This window comes from Triticum aestivum, chromosome 4B, assembly GCF_018294505.1.
Source record: "Triticum aestivum cultivar Chinese Spring chromosome 4B, IWGSC CS RefSeq v2.1, whole genome shotgun sequence".
Lineage (NCBI taxonomy): Eukaryota > Viridiplantae > Streptophyta > Magnoliopsida > Poales > Poaceae > Triticum > Triticum aestivum.
Genome location: NC_057804.1, coordinates 605,655,215 through 605,680,516, shown reverse-complemented (window position 1 = coordinate 605,680,516; position 25,302 = coordinate 605,655,215). Strand labels below are relative to the sequence as shown.

At 46.0% G+C, this 25,302-nt stretch overlaps 2 protein-coding genes across 2 annotated transcripts; both read right to left on the bottom strand.

Annotated features, from left to right (window-relative positions):
• Positions 1–10,553: 10,553 nt before the first annotated feature.
• Positions 10,554–12,675, bottom strand: LOC123089372 (probable inorganic phosphate transporter 1-12). Its single transcript, XM_044511071.1, has one exon. It carries the CDS (start codon positions 12,440–12,442, stop codon positions 10,832–10,834), a length of 1,611 nt encoding a protein of 536 aa, XP_044367006.1. The 5' UTR covers positions 12,443–12,675; the 3' UTR covers positions 10,554–10,831.
• Positions 12,676–21,634: 8,959 nt separating this feature from the next.
• On the bottom strand, positions 21,635–22,074 carry LOC123089371 (ethylene-responsive transcription factor ERF096-like). The gene has a single exon (XM_044511070.1). The coding sequence runs from the start codon at positions 22,001–22,003 to the stop codon at positions 21,635–21,637; it is 369 nt and encodes a 122-aa protein (XP_044367005.1). The 5' UTR covers positions 22,004–22,074.
• Positions 22,075–25,302: the final 3,228 nt, after the last annotated feature.

Genomic DNA, 25,302 nt, shown 5'->3' with positions numbered 1-25,302 from the left:
GTTATGTCTGCCTACTGGGCCAGGGTATGCACGCCCATAACCTTCCCTCGCGGGAGGCACTGGTGAGAGCCACAACAAAGGGCCGAATCAAGACCTTCCCATAAGGTAAATGTGGTCGCACTGAATTAAAACCCGATTCAGTGGCACCATGATGTGATCAACATTGTATTCAAGTTGAACTTAATCAAGTTTAGCTTTGATAAAAACTTTTTATCATCACATGATATAACCCAAAAAGAATCATGCAACTACTCGTCATACAAAGCAAACAACTCATATTCATGGATCAAACTTAACAATATATGCATCTTGCAATTCTTAGAACCAAAACTTTTCTGGTTATAACTCATTTTTATTTATCAAGCAATATTGTTGTTAGTTCTTTATTTAAATGAAACAATCATTTAGTAAAATAACTAACATTAATTTTCATAGCAATATGTATAGTGCAAAATCTTACTCTACTTAACCAAACAAGTTCATGCATTCAACGAGTAAATGAAACCAGCATACCAAGCATAATAAAGTAACTAGCAATTAACCAAAGTTATTTATCAAATTTTAATTTCAAATAATAGAACTCATATTCAAGTAGAAAATCATGGATATTGAAATAACACCATCCAAATGCTGGTGTGGATTGCCTTAATGTAGAGGAGGATCACACCCCTCTTGGTTTGCTTCAAGACAAGCTTCTCCTTCTGAAAAAGAATTTAAACCACAAAAATATTTGTCAAAACACATTCTGAAAAACACCAGAAATTCTAGGCATCAAGGAAAGATCCACCTTCTGGTGTGGTGCTAGAGCTTTCTGAAACAAAGACAATGCAAAAAGAATCAAATCATTTGGACTTATGGTTTAGAAATGGTGGCTAGTCAAAGTTCAGTCAAATTTCTGAATAATATTTGAGTTAAACAGAAATCCTGGGGGGGTGACGTTGAAAGCGTAAAACAGAAATACGCCTCCACTCGTACCGCTTCGGGCACGAGTGGTGAGACCGACATGTGGGTCCCGCCTGTCAGGAGAGAGAGGGGGTGCGAGATCAGGGAGAGGCGGGGCTTCGCCGGAGCTCACGCTGGCGATGCGGGGGTTTGGGGCTAGGCTAGAGGGATAGGATTGAAGCGAGTCTCGAGGCGCACCTGCCCGTATCCATAGCTTGGCTTGGGGTGGACGGAGCCGCTCGCAGTTGAGCTCGCAAGCTACGGTGGTGGACGGGTTTCGCCGGAGTGGTTGAAGACGACGGCTAGAGGCGGCTCCGAGGGCTCAGTGGTGTCCAAGAAGCACCAGCAGATCTCTAATGCCCTGCCCAAGCAGCTGCTTGAGCTCGAGAGGCACCAGAGAGCGGCGGCTGGACTGCGGGGATCGCCAGAGTCCTCTGGTCGGGGCGACGGCCAGAGGCCTGCCCGACTGAGCTTCTGCTCGTCTACGTGTTTGTGGAGGTGGTGTGGAGTGGTGCTTGGCTAGAAATCGAGGAGGAGAGTGCTATATATAGCCGAAGCAAGGGGGAAACGTGTCGCCGCCAGAGCTCTCTGGACACGCGACAAACGGCGACGAGAAGCTCCAAGGCGATGGGGCAAAGGCTCAGCGTCAACGCAGGAGCTTGCCCACGCTCGCGGATGAGCACAGGAGGCGGTTGGGGAAGAGGACAAGCGCACACGCGCACTGTGGCGTTTTGGCCGTGACTCGCTCGTGCTTGTTGTAGCGGCTCCGACGTCGGCGAGCGCCAGGGAGCGATCAAGGGTGATGGGTCGGGGCTTGTGGCGTGGTGTGGCAGTCGACGGCGAGCATTGGAACGAGCACGCGTGAAACAAAGAGCAAGGCGCCAGCCAGAGTGCGTCGAGACGCTACCAGGCGCCGTGTCCTCGTGTGGTCACCAAGCTGGCATGGTCAAAACGACGCCCAGGAGCGGCCAAACCTTGTCTATGCGCTCGACTGTGCAGTTTTTAGTCTAGGAGAGGTGATGGTTCATGCCCAGGCCGACCAGACTTGACTCTACTAAGCTGGCAAGTTTTTGTCCAGAAACTTGGTCGCCAAGTTTGGCCACCTTCTAGAAGGCCATTAGGGCTGATCTCCTGGGGTTTAGAGTTTCTTAGGAGGGTGTTTAAGCTCAAGAAAGATCAAGGCTAAAAGCTCAAGAAAAATTGTACTTGCTGTACAAACTGGAGTTTTGGGTCAGAAGAGAAATGATTTTCTACAGCAAAAATATTCCAAAAAAAGGTGCAATATTTTTGCATGGGAAGATGTGCCAAGGTGCTAAGAATATTTAGGAATTATCTAAGATTTTTTTGAGCAATAAAAATTGAGGTTGCTTTGGAGCACAAGTTTCTGAAGTGACTTTCAGAGAGAGAAATGAATATTTTTCTTTTATGAAAAATGTTCATTTGATTATTTTGAGGATTGATCAGAGGAATAAAGTAGATAGGCCACTTGGGTGAAAATCAAGGATATGCCCAAGTGATAAGTCCATTTGAAATGATTCAAACTAAACCACGATAAAAACCAAGTCCGAAAGAGAGAGAAGGCAAGAGAGAAGGCAAAATCCAGGCTGTCACAGTGGCCCTCATATGAATAATTGTGGAACTAATAAGATCACATTTTACCCTGTCTTCTCATGTTGAATAAAATGTTTGCAGATTCCAGAGTAGTCCATGGCACTCTTGCACTATTATTATTTTCATATCGTTCGGTCGTGCAAGTGAAAGGCAATAATGACGACATCCGATGAACTGGCTGTGGAAGGGAGAAACTGGTATGAACTCAACTTGTTCTATTTTTGTAAATATGTTTAACCTAGTATTCATGATTCATCCCATTATGATTAAACATGTTTGGAATGACAATTAGAGATTATAGTTTCTCATGCCATGCATAAGTAGCTGGGAGTTGATAATGATTTATCTTGGATATCAACATAGCGTTAAAATGATTGTGATGTAGTATGATGATATGGTATCCTCCTCTAAATGTTCGAGTGGCTTGACTTGGCGCGTGTTAATGCATGTAGTTGAATCAAAACCAACATAGCCTCTATGATATTTATGTTCATGGTGTCCATATCCTACTCATGCTAGTGTCCAATGTTACTTATGCATAATGCATGGTTTGATCGTTGTTGCTCGCTAGCTGGTCGCTTCTCAATCTAAATTGCTAGCCTTCGCCTGTACTAAGTGGGAATTCTGCTTGTACATCAAAAACCTTGAACCCAAAGTTATTCCAGATGAGTACACCATACCTACCTATATGCAGTATTACCCTGCCATCCTAAGTGAATTTGCATGTACCACCTCTAAAATCTTCTAAAAATTATCCTTCTTGTGTGACTGGATCGTTCATGGAACGACAAGAGGTGGTCGGTATCTTCCATGCTAAGCGGGTTATTCTCAGGTCGAGTGTTTATTCACTCGCCATCGCACGAGAAAATGGGCGGTAATAGGGATTCCTAGTCCCGAACTCAAAAAAATGCAAATAATTAAACAAAACTCCCCCGGGACTTATGTTGGTATGGACGGCACCCATTGTTTCGGACAAGCCGTGGAGTGTGATTGATGGTGGAGGGGGAGTAAACCTTTACTTTTATCTCTTGGGAACCGCCACTAGCGTGCTTAACATGGAAGATATTGATAACTGATGGTCGTAAAGTGAATAAGAAGGGTGCATGTCTCAAAATATCATTTATCTCTGTTTTAAAAATTGAGTTGTGGCACCTCTGCAAAATAATGCTTCCCTCTGCAAAGGGACTATCTATTTACTTTTATGTTGTGTCACCACCTTCTAAAACAAGCGCCAAAAACTGAGTAGCGCACAGCTGTCATGATTTATGCATTATGTGTAGCTAATGTTGGGTGCATCATGACTGGATCTTTTCTACCATGAATTACAATGGTTAGTCGTTGCTTGAACTTTGGAGGTGCTCTGCATTTATGTTTTGCAGTCTCAGAAAGGGCTAGCGAGATACCACTATTGTCATATTATATCATGGTTGTTTTGACAACGTGTTGTTGTTTTAGATATTTTATTATTGCTTGCTAGCTGATTATGTCATTGATATGAGGCATTATAATCTTTAAATGTTATTGTTGACATGGTTAGTTATAAAGTTGGATGAAAACCTAGGTGTTGTTTAAGCTTATTTATACAAACAAGAGCAAAAGAGTTCGTAAAAGTTTTTCTTTCTCACTTTCAGTTTATCAACTGAATTGCTTGAGGACAAGCAAAGGTTTAAGCTTTGGGGAGTTGATACGTCTCCAATGTATCGACTTTTTCTCATGCTTTTCCTCTTATTTTGGACTCCAATTTGCATGATTTGAATGAAACTAACCCCGGACTGACGTTGTTTTCCGTAGAACTACCACGGTGTTGTTTTTGTGCAGAAATAAAAGTTCTCATAATGGAATGAAACTTTTCAAGGATTTTTTATATCAATAATAAGAATTTCTGGATCCAAGGCTTGCAGGAGAGGGGCACCTGGGTGGGCACAACCCACCAGTGTGCGCCCCCCTCTCCTAGCGCGCCCAAGTGGGTTGTCCCCACCTGGTGGCCCCGCAGACGACCCCCCTGATACTATAAAATCACATATTTCCAGGAAAAAAAATCAAGGACAAAGAATTATTGCAATCCACGAGACTGAGCCGCCACCAAGCAATGTTCTTCCTCGGGAGGGCAGATCTGGAGTCCGTTTGGGGATCCGAAGAGGGGGGTCTTTGTTCCTCGTCATCACCAACCCATCTTCATCGCCAATTCCATGATGCTCCCCACCGGGAGTGAGTAATTCCGTCGTAGGATCGCTGGCCGGTGAGGAGTTGGATGATATTCATCATGTAATCGAGTTAGTTTTGTTAGGGCCTGATCCCTCGTATCCACTATGTTCTTAGATTGATGTTGCTATGACTTTGCTATGCTTAATGCTTGTCACTTTGGGTCCGGGTGCCATGATTTTAGATCTGAACCGTTTATGAATTCATCATTATATCCATGTTTTAGATCCGATCTTGCAAGTTATAGTCACCTACTACGGTTATGATCCGACAACCCTAGAGTGACAACAACCGGGCCCACTCTCGGTGATGACCGTAGTTTGAGGAGTTCATGTATTCACTATGTGTTAATGCTTTGTTCTGGTTCTCTATTAAAAGGAGGCATTAATATCCCTTAGTTTCCAATATAGACCCCGCTGCCCCGGGAGGGTAGGACAAAAGATGGCATGCAAGTTCTTTTAATAGAGAACGTATGAATATTTACGAAATACATGCCTACATTATATCGATGAACTGAAGCTAGTGCCGTATCACCCTAGGTTATAACTGCCACATGATGAATATCATACAACAAGTCACCGATCCAACGCATATGAATTTATCATATATTGTTCTTGCTAAGTTACTATTGCTACTGCTATCGTTACTGCTACAAGATCACTGCTAGCACTCTTACTGTTACTGTTACTAATACTGCTATCATCAAAACTATCATACTACTGTGCTACTAATCACTTTGCTGCAGATAATTAATCTCTAGGTGTGGTTGAATTGACAACTCAGCTGCTAATACCTTCAAATATTCTTTGGCTCTCCTTGTGTCGAATCTATAAATTTGGGTTAAATACTTACCCTCGAAAACTGTTGTGATCCCCTATACTTGTGGGTTATCACCAAGAACATAGAGTGGTGTAGCCGTGGTCGAGGTAGCCATGCGAGAGACGCCATGGTCGATGTCAAGTCGAGGTCGCCGATGTTGAGGTAGTCACCGTGGAGCAGCGAGCGCAAGGAGGCACCGAGTTAGTCATTGACGCAGTGGTGTCGAGGTAGTGGTCCGTCGGGAAGAAGAGGGTGTTGGTGAGGCATGTGTCGGGTTTGCTAAGCCCGGGGACACATCGTGGACGAAGGCACACGTCGGTGTTGCCAGCACTGGGCATGCGTAGACGGACGAATTTAACATTGAGGAGGCGATGCTCCAGGCTTGCCAGACCCAGGGACACGTCATGGACAAGGGCACGCATCGGCGTTAACAACACTAAGCTGGCGTTGAAGGGGGCCTGCACGAGCTATAGGCCATGTCGAAGGGGCCAACAGAGGACAATAAGTTTACCCATGGGTGATGAGGTCAAATTACACAGACGAGTAATGATGGACACTCGAGTGCGATAATTCTGCGCTCTACAGATCACATAGCTAAAGAAACCAACTGTGTACAATAATGTTGAAAGATTGTTGTCTGAGTCAGCAATATAAATCATTTGTGATGAGATCGATAGGGGAAACACATTCGAGAATGGTAAATAAAAATAAGAGTCCACTGAGGTCCAGATCTTAATCATCAATTGCATATTAAGGTCAAAATAGTACTACCAATATAGGAGTCTCATACGACGTCATTTCAACGATTATACCACAAAAGCCCGAAATATTACAAGGATCAAATTCCAAAGTTAGAAGGCTCAAATTCGAAGATTACAATATTCAAACTAATATTGAAAATGAAATTCAGCACATGTAGCTGCAGACGCCCGTGCTGATCAGCTGAACATGGACATATGAGAGGTTCAAACTGACATTACAGCGTGTTTCGAAACTCAACATTTCTGCAAAGGGATCAACCACTGACAAGTCATGTATGGGCTTGACATAATGACTTCCGATTAATCTGTCAACTGAACTTCCAAAATGAAATTCAGCTTCTGCAGAGCCTTTTCCATTCTACTGTAGCCTACAGCGTTGATCAACAAACCATTCAGTTTTGAGAAATAAATGTAGGGCAAACCTCATTGCGTTTAGCACCCGTGATATCACAACAAAGAACCTGACGAATATAATCTCCGATAAGGTCCCTTGGTAGGAGTTCAAAGTAATTTATCACAGATGTAGTTCAAGGCATTCGATGTGATTATTATACTGTATCACATTATCTACTACCGGGTCTAATCTTTTCTACAAAAGAAGAGAACGTATTAGTGCCTACATGCATTTTTAACACTATAGGCCTCTCAGATTTGCAGGATTTCTAAAATACACGAAAACTATCCCTTCGCTCCTCCCCGAAATCACGTTGATTATTACTTCCCCGCCCGCATTTCCTTTTTTTCACGCTGAATTAATTACATGCACGCCCGCACTTTCCTTTTTTTTGCAGTTACTAAGAACCATCCAAAAATAGAGCAGGTTGGGCAAGAAAAATTGCATGCGGGGGACTCGAACTCAGCACCTGTGACATGTAGCTAAGGAAGACCTCAATCCACTAACCAATCCACACTGTCTAGGTACGTGTGAAGTTGGATAAAGCTAAACTATTTGATCATGATATTTACTATTGTATCTCCTACAAATATACATTTCCCCTTTTTAATTCCATGAGTTTTCTCTAGTTTATCGTTGTTGTTCCACTTTATGATGGAAGTAGGTATCTCCGCCAACACTCGGATGACCACGCAGATGATTTTGGGGATGTGACCAACGATTCTTCTAAAGAATATTCAGTCAGAGAGGTAGGAGATGTTGACTAAGGAAAGGTGGTAGGTCATCTCTGAAAGACGGTAATTTTTGGGCCGCAAACGTGATAATTTACATACAAATACCGTGATAATTTTAGCCCGAGGTGAAAGAAGTTGTTGAAATATACCAACTGGTAATTTGTATGTGAATAGCCTGGTAATTTTTGCACCACGGACTTGATAACTTACATGCAAACACGATGGTAAATTTTAAACCAGAAGAAGTTGATGAAATGTACCCCGGTAATTTCTGTGGGAATATCATGATAATTTACGCACGGAAAACATGATAACTTTTCCCTCCGCCGGGGGCAGGGGTTTTGATGAAATATGCCCTCGATAACTTTTTTGTAAATATGATGATACTTTACACATCACTGCCCAGATAACTTACATACAAACATCGCGGTAAGTTTTGATCGGGGTGAGGGGTGTTGAAACACACAACCCGGTAACTTTTGAGTAAATAGCATGGTAATATACACACCACATACCTGATAATTTATTACAAACTCTGTGATAACTTATGACTCGGGAGGAATAGTGTTTGAAAACATAACATGTAAGTTCTGTATAAATAACATGGTAAAATATGCACAACAAAGTTGATAACTCACATACAAACACTGGGTAACTTTTTGAGCCCAAAATATTTCATCAAAACACCGTGGTTGATGAAATATCCCCCTGGTAACTTTTATGTGAATAACATGGTAACTCATACATCACATACCAGATAACTTATGTACATCGGTTCTGATAACTTTGGCATGGGGGAGGGGTTGATGAAATATCCCCTCGGTAACTTTTGTGTGAATAGCATGGTAACTCTCACACCGCAAAATTGATAATTTATGTGCCTCGGTCCCAATAACTTTGGCGAGGGGTTGTTTAAACCCCCCCCCCTCTCGATAACCTTCGTGTAAACAGTTTGGTACTCTACGCATACGTGATAACTCACAAACAAAAACCGTGATAACTTTAACCCGAGCTCATAAGAAGGTTGGAGAAACCAGGTTATGCCTCGGTAATATCTGTGTAAACAACATGGTAACATATGTAGCACATGCGTGATAACTTACTTAGCCCAAGAGTGGTAAGTTTTGATCCAGAAAAAATCATCGGAGCATATCAACATGGGATCTAAACGCTCACGTCGTGACAGAATTTTGTGTGAAAACGGATTTTCGATCGGACCGGCAGTTTTGAGCTAAAAAACATTTTGAAATTTTGAAACAGGGGAAAATCTAGGATGACATTAGCTATTCTGTCCTCTAGTTCATTTGCATGTGGGGAGAAGGTTGGAGGACCATTTTTATGCCCCAGTAATTTCTATATAAACAAGAAGTAACTTAGTTGCACAGCCGTCATAACTTACTTAGCCTGCGCCTGGTAACTTTTGACCCGAAAAAAAGTCGTTGGAACATATCGATATGTGATCTATTTTTGAAGGTCTCATCGCAACAAATCTTTTTATGTGAAAAAGATTATTCAGCCTGACCGACAGTTTGATCTACAAAAGATTTTGAAGTTTTGAAATAGAGGGGAATCTAGGATGACATCAGTTATTTTGTCTTAGTTCATTTGCACGTGGGGAGAAGGTTGGTTGACCATTTTTATGCCCCGGTAATTTCTGTATAAACGGTCAGAAACTTATGAACCAGAGACATGATAACTTACTTAGCCTGGACGTGATAACTTTTGACCCCAAAAAAAGTCGTCAGATCATATTAATATGGGATCTTGTTTCGAAGTTCTTTTCGCGACGAATCTTTTATATGAAAATGGTTTTCCAATCGGAGCGACGGTGTGAGCTACAAAATATTTTGAATTTTGCATTGGGAATAATCTTTAATGGCATCATCAATTTAGTTTTTTCTACATGTATATGAATAGAGTTGCTAGTTAAGTGCTAGTGGATAGTGGACACGCACAGAAAAAATAAATAAGATGAAGCTAATGCATGTATGCAAGCTATGAAAGGGAGGAATCGTGCGGATCTGTTCCTTGACTTCCAGTCGATTGGAAGTTAGCATTGTCCATCATACGCATCAAAAACTCCCATGGTGGTTCGTTCTCTAGACATAGAGAAAGATCCATTCGGGCAAAGGGATGATGGAGAAGAGGTGTTGGGATCTGAAGTTCCATACCTCAGTGCCGTTGGAGTGCTTATGTATCTTACAAATTGCAAGATATTGCATTTGCAATGAATCTACTTTCTAGACACAGTGCAGCTCCCACCAAACGTCATTGGTCCGGAATGAAGAATATCTTTCGATATCTCCAAGGCACAAAGGATCTTGGCTTATTTTTCCAGTTCCAGATAAACCAGGACTCTGATATGATTGGATACACAAATGTTGGTTATTTATTTGATCCCCATAATGCCAGATCACAGACCGACTTTGTGTTCCTACATGGTGGTGCTGCTATATCAGGAAGTCTTTAAAACAGAATCTGGTGGCAACATCTACCAATCATTCTGAAATAGTTTCATTATTTGAAGCAACATGTGAACGTGTATGGCTTCGCGGAATGATAAACCACATACAACAGTCATGTGGAATTGGTTCGATAGAATCACCTACCATTATCTATGAAGATAATGCGGCATGTGGCACAAATGCAAACATGATACATCAAGAGCAATATCACTAAATGTATTTCTCCTAAGTGGGTTTTCCCATGATCTTCAGAAAAGTGGGGAAATAAACATCTTGCAAGTTAAATTATGCAACAATCTTGCTGATTTATTTACCAAGCCTCTATCAAATTCTACATTCCAAAAATATGTTCAGGGGGGGGGGGGGGGGGGGGGGTTCTCTTCTTGAGATATCCTTGTTCAAGACATCACGTTACGCTATTTCTCGTTGTGAGTTTATGTTTCAGGTTCTCATCAAAGATTTCATGAAGAACTTATGTAATTAAGGGAAAATCTCCCCTTGCCCAACCGTTGAGCGCTTCCATCTGCAAACCATGCCTCTCGCTCTTTTTTGGAACCGATGCATCTTCTCGCGATCGTTAATGACAGTTCAATCATTCGACTCAAAACATTTATGTCATCTTGATTCTAATCTTCATTAATTAAGTAACACAAGTTTCTCTCTGCAAAAAAAATTAAAAAGTCGAGAGATCTAAAATCTTGATGTTTCCTTTCTCTAACAAATAGTATATTTTTGTCGACCTTTTGGCTAAGATCAAGCGTAATATCAACCGATGCCTACCATGTAACAGTGACAAAATTTACTGTATACACCTACACAAAGTTCCGGTCACGACACAAAAAAAACTCGTCGCATGCAAACATGCACGTATGCGTGTGTTGCCTTCTCGAGGATCAAAACTATTCAAACCAGCTGCTCTCCCGACGGGCGGACTTTATTGGCGCCGTTGCCTTCCTCGGCGTCGGCCTCGCCGGACATCTCCTCGAGCGACTTCCCTTTCGACTCCGGCACGAGGAACGTGACCAAAAACCCCAGGAGGTTGCACGCAGCGAGCACATACAGCGCCTTCTGCACGCCGATCCCAGGCTTGTACCCGGCGTCCACGTGCGCCGGGTCCGGCGACTGTGCCGCGTAGAGGAACCCGAACGCCCCGATGATGGCACCGGCCTTCCCCGCCGCAGCCGAGATGCCGTGGCAGGTCGACCGGAGCCGCGCCGGGAAGATCTCGGCCGGCACGATGAACGTCGTTGCGTTCGGCCCGAAGTTGGCGAAGAAGAAGGTGAGCCCGTACATGACGACGAAGCCGACGTGGTTGCCCGGCGTCGTCCAGTGGTGGTAAGGCACCGCGAGGCCGAGCATGAAAACGGTCATCATGGCGAACCCCACGAGCTGGATCCAGAACCTTCCGATGACGTCGATGAGGAACACGGTGAACCAGTAGCCCGGCACGGTGCCGCAGAGCGCGATGAGCGTCTGCGCGCGGGAGATGCGGAACACCTCCTCGAGCGCGTTCATGGTGCGCGCCTTGGGGATCCAGCCGATGCTGCCAAAGATGTCCTTCTGGAATAGGTTCTGGCTGTAGTACGCGACATCGACCAGGAACCACGCCGTCGCCGTGCCGAGGAGGTGGAGGCCGTGGCGCTTGGCAAACCGCGACGTAAAGAGGCCGTACTCCTCGCCGCTGGCCATGATCTCGTCGAGCTTCTCCGGCTCCGCCTCGATCTCCGATTGAAGCACCTTGGACATGTCCAGCGAGGCCTGCTTCGCGTTCTTTGCGACCAGCGCCGTGTACCGCGCCGTCTCCGGCATCTTCGTTCTCCAGTAGTACGTGAGCGCCGCTGGCAGCGCGCCGAGCATGAGGATGATGCGCCACACGTAGTCGGCCTGCGGCACGGTGGACGCGGCGGCGTCGACCTGGTACGCTGGCGCCGGGAACGCGTTACGGAAAACCGTGGAGAGGACGAGCGTGACGACGCCGCCGGCGAGGATGCCGAAGCCCTGCATTGCAAAGACAGCGGCGATGAAGGCTCCGCGCGTCTTCTTGTTGGCGTACTCGGACATGATGGTGGCGGACAGAGGGTAGTCGCCGCCGATGCCAAAGCCGAGCCAAAAGCGGAAGAAGCAGAGCGTGGCCATGACGCTGGCCGGGGTGTGTCCGAACGAGAGCCCGGAGGCGACGGAGCAGACGACCATGAGCATTAGCGTCATGCCGTAGACGCTCTTCCGGCCGAGCTTGTCGCCGAGCCAGCCGAAGAAGAGCTGGCCGGCGAGGGTCCCGCAGAGCGCGACGCCGTTGACGGCCGCGGCCACGTTGGGCGGCAGCGAGCCAGGGTTAGGGCTGGAGGGGTCGGCGTAGTAGATGCGGCCGAGGAGCTTGGTGACGAGCGAGATGCAGAAGAGGTCGTAGGCGTCAGTGAAGAAACCCATGCCGGCGACGACGATCGCCCTGAAGTGGTACAACTGCGTCTTGGCGCCGTCCAGCGCGCTCAGCACCTGCAGCTGCCGGCTCGCCATCGCGCCTCGGGGTTTCGCAGATCTCGTGCCAAAGTTCGTCTTGCTACTTCGATCTGTCGCTGCCCTGCTGCGCCCTGGCTATCGAGCAGCACGTTTATAGATTTGGATGCGTGGGAGACGAAAACCGATTCGGCATGGAGTTGGACGACTGGCAGCAAAGGTAAGCAGAGTCTGTTGCTTACACGGATACAGCTAGGGAAAACCGGGGCGGACACGATTTGATAATTAGGGCCTGTTCGGCAACTGCCCAGCTTCCAGAAATCCTCAAATCCGGCTTCTCGATCTCACCTCCAGCTTCCCGACGAAAATAGTGGATCAGAAAAACCGTTCGGCAACAGAATTCACAGATCCCAGTTCGCTAGTCTTGGGCTGGTAGCCGGCTGGCCCATTAAGCGATTCTGGCCTGTTAGGGAGCGAAGGTAGTTGCTGCGTTCTATTCTTCCCTGTACGAAGCGTTTTCTTTCATTTAGCGGTGGCAGCTCGCCGTAAATAACTTGAACTCCAGCTTCTGCGATTTCTGGGATCCATGAAACACTCGCTCCCAGTTTTTATACTACGACCCGTCTTAGATCTGGGAAGCTAGCTTCTGGGAGCTGACCTGTTCGGTCCAGCTTCGCCCGCTGATTCAGAGAAACCAGGAGTTGGGCAGTTGCCGAACAGGCCCTTAGTAGGAGTATGTGCTGCCTACCGCGAGCAATAAGTAGACAGCGCTCACATGGGCAGCCCATTAAAAAGATACTAGCTATTACTGTTTCTTATAAGAAAAGAAAAAAAAAATACCAAGACGTGTTCATCTTTGAAGTAATTCCTATGACATGAACTTCAACCTAGGACTCAGTTTATTTAGGGTTCGTAGGAGTATGTGAAAGTAATCGTGACATTATATATGGGATGTTGTTCGTGAAGATGTTTACCAAAGCATGTTCACAACCTTCCCATGGCCAGCGCCACCAGCAGGATTGACTGGCTCTTTCTGTGGATGGGTCCTTCTCTCTGGAGGATGGTTCAACATGTGTTGATATGATACTGGAGATTAGCACATGCCATATTATCTTTGCATCATGTAAGCTACAATTTTTATTGCAATGTGCACTTGAAGCAAAGATCAAGGCAGTATTAGAGGGGTATGTCACTAGCCCTACGGTGGTCTAACCTTCCCGAATTGGTTCACTCAAACTCAATGGGAGCCTTATACACCATGAAGGATGCTTTGCTCTCCATATCTCTATATGGTAACATCAGCCAGAACATTAAGACGCTTATGGCAGACCGGGAGTATATTCTAGTTATGGTTGCTCATATGCAAAATAGGGTTACATATTGCTTAGCTAACTATACTTGTACGGCTCGGAGCACTGCCTGTTGTTGCCAAGAGGCCCCCCTTTATTCACGATCCTGTATTAGCATATTCTAGCCTTATTACAGTTGAAGAAACTCCTATTTTACCCGCAAAAAAAAAGTTCACAACATGCAACTTCATATCAGACTTCATTCAAAAGCTTGATATAAACGTTCGAATAATGCATTTTCGCCCAGAGAGAAGCTTGAGACCTCCGCGAAGGTGGATCCCCCTCCCCTCCCTGAGGACGATTGAAGGGTAATTTGATGCACCGGTATCAGTTGCGAATTTGAGAAGTTTCGTGACAATTATATTATGATCTGATGAAGACAATTCCTTAGGCGCATCAGTCATGGTAATGGAGGCCATAACTAATTCGTTATGTGTGGAAAGCATGCATGGAGGCCCTTTTCCTTGCTCGGGATATAGATCTAAATTCCATGGTGATCGCTTCAAACTGCTCAGCCGCTCATCCAAAATATCAATGAAGCCTTGGAGCACATGCCATGATGATTTGGGAGATTGTCTCTAAAATGAGTAGCTGCCAAGAAGTGATATTTAAGCATAAAGGGATGGAAGTTAATGAAGATGCCCATTCTATGACAAGAAATTCGTTAGAACTTTCAGCTGGTCGCCATGTTTAGCTTTGTCGAACTCTCGGGCTATGTAAACTCAATATACTTAATAATGTCTAGGTGTTATCTTGAAGGCAATATGCCCTAGAGGCAATAATAAAGTTATTATTTATTTCCTTATTTCATGATAAATGTTTATTATTCATGCTAGAATTATATTAACCGGAAACTTAGTACATGTGTGAATACATAGACAAAACATAATGTCCCTAGTATGCCTATACTTGACTAGCTCGTTAATCAAAGATGGTTATGTTTTCTAACCATAGACATGAGTTGTCATTTGATGAACAGGATGACATCATTAGGAGAATGATGTGATGGACAAGACCCATCCGTTAGCTTAGCATCATGATCGTTACAGTTTCATTGCTACTGATTTCTTCATGACTTATACATGTTCCTCAGACTATGAGATTATGCAACTCCCGAATACCGGAGGAACACTTTATGTGCTACCAAACGTCACAATGTAAAAGGGTGATTATAAAGGTTCTCTACATGTGTGTCTGAAGGTGTTCGTTGGGTTGTCATAGATCAAGATTAGGATTTGTCACTCTGTGTATCGGAGAGGTATCTCTGGGCCCTCTCGGTAATGATCATCACTATAAGCCTTGCAAGCAATATGACTAATGAGTTAGTTGCGGGATGAAGCATTACGGAACGAGTAAAGAGACTTGTCGGTAACAAGATTGAACTAGGTATGATGACACCGACGATCGAATCTCGGGCAAGTAACATACCAATGACAAAGGAAACAATGTATGTTGTTATGTGGTTTGACCGATAAAGATCTTCGTAGAATATGTAGGAACCAATATGAGCATCCAGGTTCTGCTATTGGTTATTGACTGGAGACGTATCTCGGTCATGTCTACATAGTTCTCGAACCCGTATGGTCCGCACGCTTAACGTTCGATGACAATCGGTATTATGAGTTTATGTGTTTTGATGTACCGAAGGTTGTTTGAAGTCCCGGATGAGACCATGGACATGACGAGTAGTCTCGAAATGGTCGAGACATAACGATTGATATATTGGAAGGTTATATTCGGACACCGGAAAGGTTCCGGGGGTCACCGGATAAATACCGGAGTACCGGGGAGTTACCGACCCCCCCCCCTCGTGGGGGGGGGTCAATGGGCCTTCACGGGCCTTAGTGGAAATAGAGGGCATCAAGGGAGCTGTGGGGCACCCCCTAGGCCCAAACCGAATTGGTTTAGGGCTTGGGGGGCGGCCCCCTCTTTCCTTCTCCCCTCCTTCTCTTTCCTTCCCCTCCTAGTTGGACCAGGAAAGCCGGAACCTACTCCTAGTAGGAGTAGGATTCCCCCCTTGGGGCACCCTATGAGGCCGCCGGCCCCCTCCCCTTGCTCCTTTATATACGCGGGAGGGGGCACCCCTATGACACACAAGTTGATCAAGTTGATCTTTTAGCCGTGTGCGGTGCCCCCTCCACAGATTTCCACATCGGTCATATCGTCGTAGTGTTTAGGCGAAGCCCTGCACCGGTAACTTCATCATCACCGTCACCATGCCGTCGTGCTGACGAAACTCTCCCTCGACCTCAGCTGGATCTAGAGTTCGTGGGACATCACCGAGCTGAACGTGTGCAAACCGCGGAGGTGCCGTACCTTCGGTGCTAGGATCGGTCGGATCATGAAGACGTACGACTACATCAACCGTGTTGTCATAACGCTTCCGCTTTCGGTCTACGAGGGTACGTAGACAACACTGTCCCCTCTTGTTGCTATGCATCACCTAGATAGATCTTGCGTGATCGTAGGAATTGTTTTTGAAATTACTGCGTTCCCCAGCATATCTATAAAAAGAGAGTAGAAGACAACCACCACCGCCAAAATTTCTATTCGTTCCTCATTTCTAGCGGTCATTTTGGCGATGTTAGGTGGGGACACCTAGATGTTCATACATGTGTTTCAAATACTCATTTCAAGAAGATTTTTTTAGTCCTAAATGAAAATGTACTGAGAGTGGTCGCGGTGTCGTTGAACATAAATGTCATTTGGTAGTTTCTCTACTACATCAAGAGGTACGTTTCCTCTGCAGGTTCGGTGCAACTATTGTTGCAGAGTTAAAGTTTATGTCGTCGCAAGAGAGATCCATTGAACCCGTTGAGTTTTTTTGGAGCGTCTTGGTGCTTTTGTTGGTTTGCATTTTTGTTTGGAGCTGGAGTCTTTCCTCGACGCTATGGCCAAGATCTTGCGGTCCATAGGGTGATGCTAATGCTTCCCTAGCCACTAGGGAGACATCAAAGACTGGTCTCTATTTATGTCACATACGCCTATCTGGTCTACAAAAAATCTTCTGTAACTTTTCTGGCACAAATCCACTTTTCTAGGAAGATGGAACATTGTGGGATAATGTACCGTCGTTTTTCTTGGAAACCCCTATAGCTCGACTCAAACAAGGTCTCTACCAGGAACTTTGTATCACCCACATGACTTACACAACAAGGAAAGTAAGATCAATATCAGCAATTTTATTTACTCGTCTCACCTTCCCAAAGCATCGGTTTATTTGCTTTACAAATTTTATTTTCTCGATCGGAGGCAAAACATCCTCCTTCTCAATGTAGGTCAAGACTTCTTCCACTTCTGAGAGCATTCTTCCCCTAATAAATTTTTGATGATCAATTGCTTCACCCATGATGTGATGATCTTTTTATAACATAAGGATACTGCATTTTCCTTCTTCCTTGTCTCTACTTGACAACCTGCACTTCTACTGTTCATGACCTCTCATCTTTTTTTGGACCGGCAAATCTAGGGTCTCTGTGAAACAAAATTGCTAGTGATGTTTTGTGTGTGAAAATAACATTGTGTTGTTGCAAGCCAGTCATATGAAAGTACTTTCCATGTATTTTGTGAACAAAAAATTCCTCTTTTGATGAGAAAAATCATTCACATGTTCAGACAAAAGTAATGTTTTTATAAAATAATTTTTTTATTAACTTAAAATGAAGCAGCAAGCGGAAGCAAAACATAATGAGCAGCACTCCGCCTCTTCATAGTGAAGAGGCATGTAACGACAAAACGCTGACTGTTGTAAAAAGGAAAAATGACATATTGACATCAATAAAGCAATATGAGATCAACACTTTTCCCTATGTTGAAGGAATAGGTGGACCAATCCTAAGATTACATTGTCATCCATGTTGGGTAAGAGCCTTCCTAGCCACCCCTTTAACCGCATACAAATCACCTTGAACATCGGTTGGTACTCCGTTGGGTGCAACGTTGACCACATACAAAGGCATAGCGTACAACGGTAAATAACTTGCATCAAAGAAGAGATTTTGCCATTAAAACAGAATCACTTTTATATAGCCAAAGCGACCATAATAAGAGAGACACTGCGGCCTTATTAATGTACTAATAGGGAAATAGATGAAATCACTAATTAAGAAATACTATTTGCAAAGGCCACTTGTTGCAACATGAGAGTTTTCCTTTTTCTGTAGATCCGTTTATTCAAAACATTTTTATCTCTTAAACAACCCGTCCAAATCGCGAACCCTTCCCCATTGGATTCCTCGCGTCAAGATTCTTAAAACTATATCCCATATTGGTAGGCTTCGATGAACTTTTTCTTTCAGAAAAAAACAGGCAAAAAAAACACAGAAACAGGAGCATGTTTTTTCCCTTTCCGAAGAGGCACGGTTGTGCCTCTCGCAGAAGCAAATCTGTGCCTCCACAAAAAGAAATATGTTCCTCTCGCCAAAGAAAAAAAGAAAACATATATTTTTTTTCCTTTTCCGAGAGGCACAGCGGTGCCTCTCGCGGAAGCTAATTTGTGCATGCACGAGAAGTAAATTTGGGCCTCTAAAAAAAGCATCTTTTTTCCTTTTTCGAGAGGCACATTTGTGCCTGTCGCGGAAGCAAATCCATGCCTACACAAGAAGTAAATATGTGCCTCTCGTGAAAGAAAAAAAGAAAACATATTTTCCCTTTTCCGAGAGGTACAACTATGCCTCTCACGGAAGCAAACCGTGTCTCCACGAGAAGTAAATTTGCGCCTCTCATGAAAGGGAGAAAAACATGTTTTTTCCTTTTTCAAGAGGCACGACTGCGTCTCTTGCAGAACAAATTCATGCCTCCATGAGAAGTAAATCGTTGCATGTGCCTCTCATGGAAGTAATAAAAAGCATGTTTTTTGTCCTTTCCGAGAAGCACGACCAAGCCTCTCGCGGAAGCAAAGTTGTGCCTCCACGAAAAATAGATATGTGCTTCTCGCAGGGACAAATGATTTTTTGTGCCATTTTTTTTGAATATTTTTGGTCCAAAACATTTGGAAAACCGGGGGAAAGCTGAAAGCCAAAAAAACTGAGAAAAAACATCCAAAGCCGAAAACGCGTCCAGAAAAATAAAAATAAAATCTGGAGGAAAGTCCAGCACATCTAATGGCACGCTCCCAGCCCTCGAAAAGTGACACCCTTGCGGGCCTCTCCAAGGAGTACTCCTTAATTAGCTGCTCTCGGAAGTAGGAAATATAATATTTTTGGGAGATCCTATTTGCCGCTCGGTGCATCAAATAGTCGAGCTTTCACATAGGAGCCTCACCGAGCAGGCTAGGCTGTCAGGTATTTTACTGTAGTAAGGGGTTACTCTAGCTAACAGGTCTACTAAAATGTTTGATTTTTTAACTATTTTTAGTCTGTTATTATAATAAAACATGAATTTTTTTTGTAAAGTTTGAACAAAATTTAAATGTTCAAACTTTTTTCTATATACTTTATAAACATGAATTTTTTGGAAAAGCAAAAAAACTTTGAAAGTTCAACTAAACTATTGAAATTTTGAATAATTTCTTTAAAACCGAGGACACTTTTTAAAAATGAGAACAATTTTCATATTCTGAACATGTTCCAAAATTGCGAACTTCAAAGTTTTTTTTTATTTTTCTAGTTTTTTAAAGAATTTGAATATGTTTTGAATTTACGAACAATTTTTTTGAAAATCAGATATTTTTTTTGAAATTCTGAACCAAAATTGTAAACATGGGTTTCTGTTTTTTAAAAAAAAATTGGATTTTTTTGGGAATATCGAATAAATTTTCTAATGGAAAATGAAACTAGAAACATAAATACCCGCAGAAAATTGGAAAAGGAAGGAACAAGAAAACAAAAAATAGAAAACCTGACTTGAACTGGACCAGAACCTTCTTTAGAAGGTTCTTGAAACGAGAAAAACCGAAGCTGGAAATTTCCCAAAATCATGAAGAAATAGTTGCTAAACGAGACGAACAAACCCTAGGGTGGCTTCCCTTGCAGGGAGTCACAGTGGGACGACCCAGTTCGAAGCTTAGCCATGCACTTCAATTTTTGTGTTCATGTTTTTTTAGGTTTTTGTCTTTTAGTTTTTTCGGGTGTATATTTTTCCTGGTTTTATCAAATTACCTTTTCTTTTCGTTTATATTTTTGTGTTTTCCTTTATTTTCCTCATAGTTTTTTTGGTTTATTCCACTTTTTATTTTCTATAATCATTGTACTATAAACATTTTTCTAATATATACGATGAACATCTTTTAGATACGCATTGAAAATTTATTTAATATTGGTGAACTTGTTTCTAATGTACGATGAACTTTTTGAAAAATGTGGTGAACATTTTTTACCTCAGGCTGAATATTTCGTATATGGGTAACATTTTTTGAATATTTACTGAATTGTTTTTCATATGAATATTTTTTATTACATACTGAACTTTGTTTAAACACATTCTATTTTTTCTAATATACTTTTCTATTTTTCTAAATAGTCTTTGAATCATTTAGCTCTATTAAAAACAAACATTATGTTTTCTAAAAAAAAGGCAGAGAAACTGGAGAAAAACAAACAAAAACTGCTCAAGTGTGACGCCAAAAACTAACTACGGGACACTGACAAACGTCAACTAGGAGCTCTCCCGAGGCCAAACCTCTCCCTTGCATGAACGTGAAGGCCTATTTATAATTTATTTTATTTGTGTTGAGAAAACTTCTATCTATGCAGAAAAGATCATGACACTAGCTACAAAAAACATCAAAAGTAACAAAACTACTCCCCTAAAAGTAAAATAAAAATTACATCCATGTTTGTAGACCACCTAGCAACAACAAAAATGAAGGATGTTAAAAAAAAAGACAAAAATGAAGGGCTATTTTTTTTGCTTGAAACAAAAGCTTTATTTATGAAGGCCTATTTGATTCACAAGATTCTGGAAAAACGCAATAGAAGAAACACATGATTGCAATATGGTGTCTATCTGTTTTTCTTGGTCATGTCTATCCAACTTCCATAGGAATTGATTTGTTTAATTGTATCAAAGAAAAAAAATGATGATTCATTCCAAGAGTATTTAGTGAATGCATAATTTTCGTAAAAGGAATATGTAGACAAAACTTCTATATGATTCAGTATAGCAAATCAAACGACCGGCAAAGAAATTTTTCGTAAGGGTTTCAATCCTCGAATCGAAAACCTATAAAAATCAGAGAGGCCCTTAACCTCGTACGCGGTTCGGTTCAGGATGGCGCCTGGTCGATCAATAGAGTGCTGTTACCACGCAGGACCGCGACGTGTTGTGACAAGTACTGATGATTCTGAAGGCGGGGCTGGCAACCGAGGATTCACTTCTTTTTTGGGCCTGTGTTTTTCGTGCGTGCCACTGTCGGGGAATCAGCTTTGTTGCTAGCTGCGACCGAACATTGACCAGCGGTCGACGATTTATCAAGCGAGCTTGACGATGGTGGGTAAATCACAGCATGGAGTGGACATTGTTATCCTTCCTTCCCAGAAGAGAAGACTCGTAAAAATTGGTGAAAAATCCATGACAAAATTTATAGGCACCATTTTTAGCCAGGGAAAAAAATGAACATGGGTAAATGCAGTATACTATAGATTTGATGCGACCATTGTACGTACACACACGTCTTTGCAGAAAAATAAATTACTTTCATTTGCGTATATATACCCATTAATTACTTCGTTCCATCTTGTCGGTAACAAATTAAAGCACGCTGCATGGGCTCGCCAGGACAAAGGACGTGTCAGTGGTTTGTTCTACACGTGTGTGAGTGTGTCCATGCAAGCCATGACTAGTCCTGCCATGCACCCACCGACCAAACCAACGAAGACCATTCTCCTCCTTGACTCCAAGCAGCTTAATTAGGAGTAGTAGTAGCTTATTCTTCTTCTTTCGGGTGTGCGTGCTAGCTAGCTAGCTACTTCTTCTTAGTGCTGTAGTAGTCCTCCGCGAGGAGCTCGTCCAGGACCCTGTCGTCGAGGTACTCCAGCTCCACCTTCTCCGTGTCAGGGACGCGCCTGCTCGCGGCCGCCTGAGCGGCGGCCGACGACGAAGAAGACCCGCCACTCATCCTGCCAGCCTCGCCGGGGAAGTTGAGGATGGCGGTGGCGCCCTTCTGCGCGAATGCGGCACGGTCGTAGGCGCGCGCGGCCTCCTCGGCGGTGTCGAAGGTGCCGAGCCAGACGCGGGAGCCCCCGCGCTCTGGGTCTCGGATCTCCGCCGCGAACTTGCCCCATGGCCGCTTCCGCACGCCGCGGTACTTGCCCTCCTTCTTGTCATCCTCCATGTGCTATTGCTAGCTTGCTGAGGGTCGGTCTATATGCAGGCAGCAGCGCTCACTTAACCAGCTCGCATGCAGGCAGGGCAGATGCAGCTATAGCTTGGTGAGGTTATAATCTAGAAGGAGCTAGATAGCACTAGTATCTAGCTTGCTAGCTATGTAGATACTCGTAGCTAGCTGCGTATATGTGGCTGCCGGCATATGCAGGTGCAGCTGGCTATTTATACAGAATTGGCGGTGCATGCAGCAGCTAGCGAGCGAGCTAGCTTAGGGCGTTTGCATCATGCGCGCAGGCGTATCTATCTATCTTACGATCACATCACCACACAAGGCAGGCCATAGCTGCACTGCACTACCGGGCGCGCTCTGCTGACCAGTCTCGGCAGCTAGGCCGTAGGCCATTCTACTACCGCGACGGGCTGGTCGATCGACATGGACGAATAATCAGCCGCAATCACGCAGTTGGGATGGGATAGGGAATGCATATTCTCCGATCGATCGAGAAAGCTATGTCAGTTTGAATTTACTGGTGATCGATCGATCGACATGACCCCGACAGTTAAAGATGTATGGAGATTGGGCGGGCGGCGACTGCGCCTGCGCCCGCGCGTGAGTTCCATTCCATCCTGGTGCGTGGCCGGGCGTGACGCTCGACGGATGCCGATGCGTACGTCGGCGGACTGGCGCTGGAAAGCGGGGGCATCGGAATCCCGGTTCACGTGGGGGCGCGGCCCGGACGGCGGGACTAAGCCGAGAAAAGCAAGCCCCCGCACGGACGGAGAATTTTCGCACGCCGGCGCCACCAGCCAGCTGAGCTCCATCGTCTATGTCTATCGGTCGACCTTACAGGTAGGTCTGTGTATCTATGTCGTCGTCGTCATTTATTGACCATTAGCTAGGCATGCAATCAGATCTGCATGCATGTCACGGACGGACGGACGGACGGAATTGGAGCACTGGGGATGCATGCACTGGGAATCAGCTTGCACCGTGCATCACTGTGCCGTGAATCGTGATAGCCTATCGGCACGGCCGCCGCTCGCGCTCGTTATCATGCATGCACTCGATCGGTGCCACCAGTCATGTTGCGCGCATGTGTCTCGCCTCGCCAGGATATACATACGTGCGTACATCCGCGCACCTCGGTACTTGTTGATCGGCATTGCCAGCGTACGTGTACGTGCGTGGAGGCCCATGGATCAGATCGAGGGCGCGAGCAACACCAAGAACGTGCCGCCTTGGTCGGGCTCTCTGGTACATTCACAATTTCACATACTTCTCATCTCCTTTTCCTACAGTAGCTACTAGCTGGAGCCAACACTAAGAAATATTCTGGCTTGCCTTATACTCCAAGTAAATCATGTACTCTTATATATATGTCTATGAGGCTCAAGCAATACAATGAACTATTCCATCAAATCCATCTCTCCCTTCTAACATGGTATCTATCGCAAGTCGATCCTAAACCCTAGCCGCCGCCGCTCGCGCACCTGCGCGCCGTCCTCGTGACGGTCGGCCTCCATGACCACCGCCGGGGGCCGTGCCGCCCGTACCTAGGGTTCGTCTGCCGGTCGTGTTGACCGGCTGCCCTAAAGAGTCTTTTCCTCTAGCCTTGCTCCGGGGTTTTCTCTCTCCCGCCGGTCATCTTGATCGCGTGGTTTCTTTTTGGTTTTCCGATCTATTCTTGATCGGTTTGCGTCGTCCACCTTCGCCGTCGACCCCGAGCGCCTCTACTCCGACCCGGCGCGACCAGCCGGCCTCTCCTTCGACCCGACAGCCACGCGCGCCGAGGTGGCCCGTCAGGGCAAGCCGCCGTCCGCGCGTCGGTACGCCCGTCGCCCTGCGCCGGACGTCACCGCCCTGCTCCGACCGGGACACCTGTATCGCCCCGACCCGGCGGCCTCGCGCCATGCGACGGTCAATCATAGTCGTCGCTCGTGCGTCGGCCCGCCCATCGATCCACGTCACCCGCCTCCGCCGCATCTGTACGGTAGCCCGGCGGTCTACCTCGCCGGCCTCGTCCTCGGCTGCGTCGGGACGGCTGCGTCAGGCTCGTCAGCTGCCTCAACTCGGGCGCCGCTGCTCCGTTGGTCGCTCGGGCCTCGCCGCCCGGGCACCGGCGTTGCTTTGGCAGCCCGGGTGCCAGTGCTGACAAGCTCGTCCGCACGACGTCTCACGCCGTCCGCCGTCGCCGGCTTCATCTCGGACTCCGCCGCCACCACGCCTCCGCCGAGCGGCGTCCCCGACCTCGCGTGCGATCGGCTTGATCACCTGCTCGCTGCCGCGATCCGCCTCATCTACGCCGCGCGACCGACCCGGCCCGTCGGTTACACGCGCCTCTGTAGGTCCCGTGAAGATCGTCCCCCAGTTCAGCGTGCTTCTCCACCGATCGAGCATTGTGCTGCCGCTGCGTCACTCGGTCGGGCCGCAGCGCCGCCGCCCCGTGGTTCTCCTGGCGGCTGCATCGACCCATGCGTCGTCGCTGCATCGCCCCTTCGGGCCATAGTGTCGCGATACACGGTCCCCGCCGCCGCCCCGAGGCCGTCCCCGCGGCTGCTCCGACTCGCGAACCGCCGCTGCGTCGCCCCTTCGGGCCGTAGCGCCGCGTCCCGCGATCCACTCCGCCATCACCGCGCGTCGACCTCTTGTGGTACGCGCCGCGCCGTGTCCCTTGGCGCGGGAACGCCACCGTCCGCTCCGGTCTTCGTCACGCTGTCAGGGTTCTTCGCATACTTCGAGCACCGTCGCCGCACTCCTAACCAGGCCGCCGCCGCCGCTCATCTTTGGCCGCCTCCGCCGCCACCCGTACACTCCCTTCGTCTTCGTCCAAGCACCAGCCTTTCGCCAGCGTCGCAGTCATCTACCCGACCACTTCGTCTACTCCGACCACCGTTGGTGACATTGGCCCCGCGTCGATGGACGCCGCAATCGTCGTCGAGTTCTTCTCTGCTGGTCCCTCCGACTTCTCTGACATGGCATACAGCTCGTGCAGGTCCATCGTCTACGCATGCCCGGTTCTGGCAACACCGTTGCGTGCCTTCATCCACGACGTGTCCCCGGGCCTGGCAAGCCTGGTCGGCGCTTCGTCAACTTCGTCTTCATCCGTCTACGCATGCCCGGTGCTGGCAACACCGGTGCGTGCCTTCGTCCACGATGTGTCCCCGGGCTTGGCAAACCCGTCGCGACGCGTCGTCAACACCATCACCGACCTTCCGGCGCACCACTACCTCGTCACTACTGCGCCCATGACTAATTCGGCGCCCTCTTGCGCCCGCGGCTCCATGGCGACTTCCTTGACATCGGCC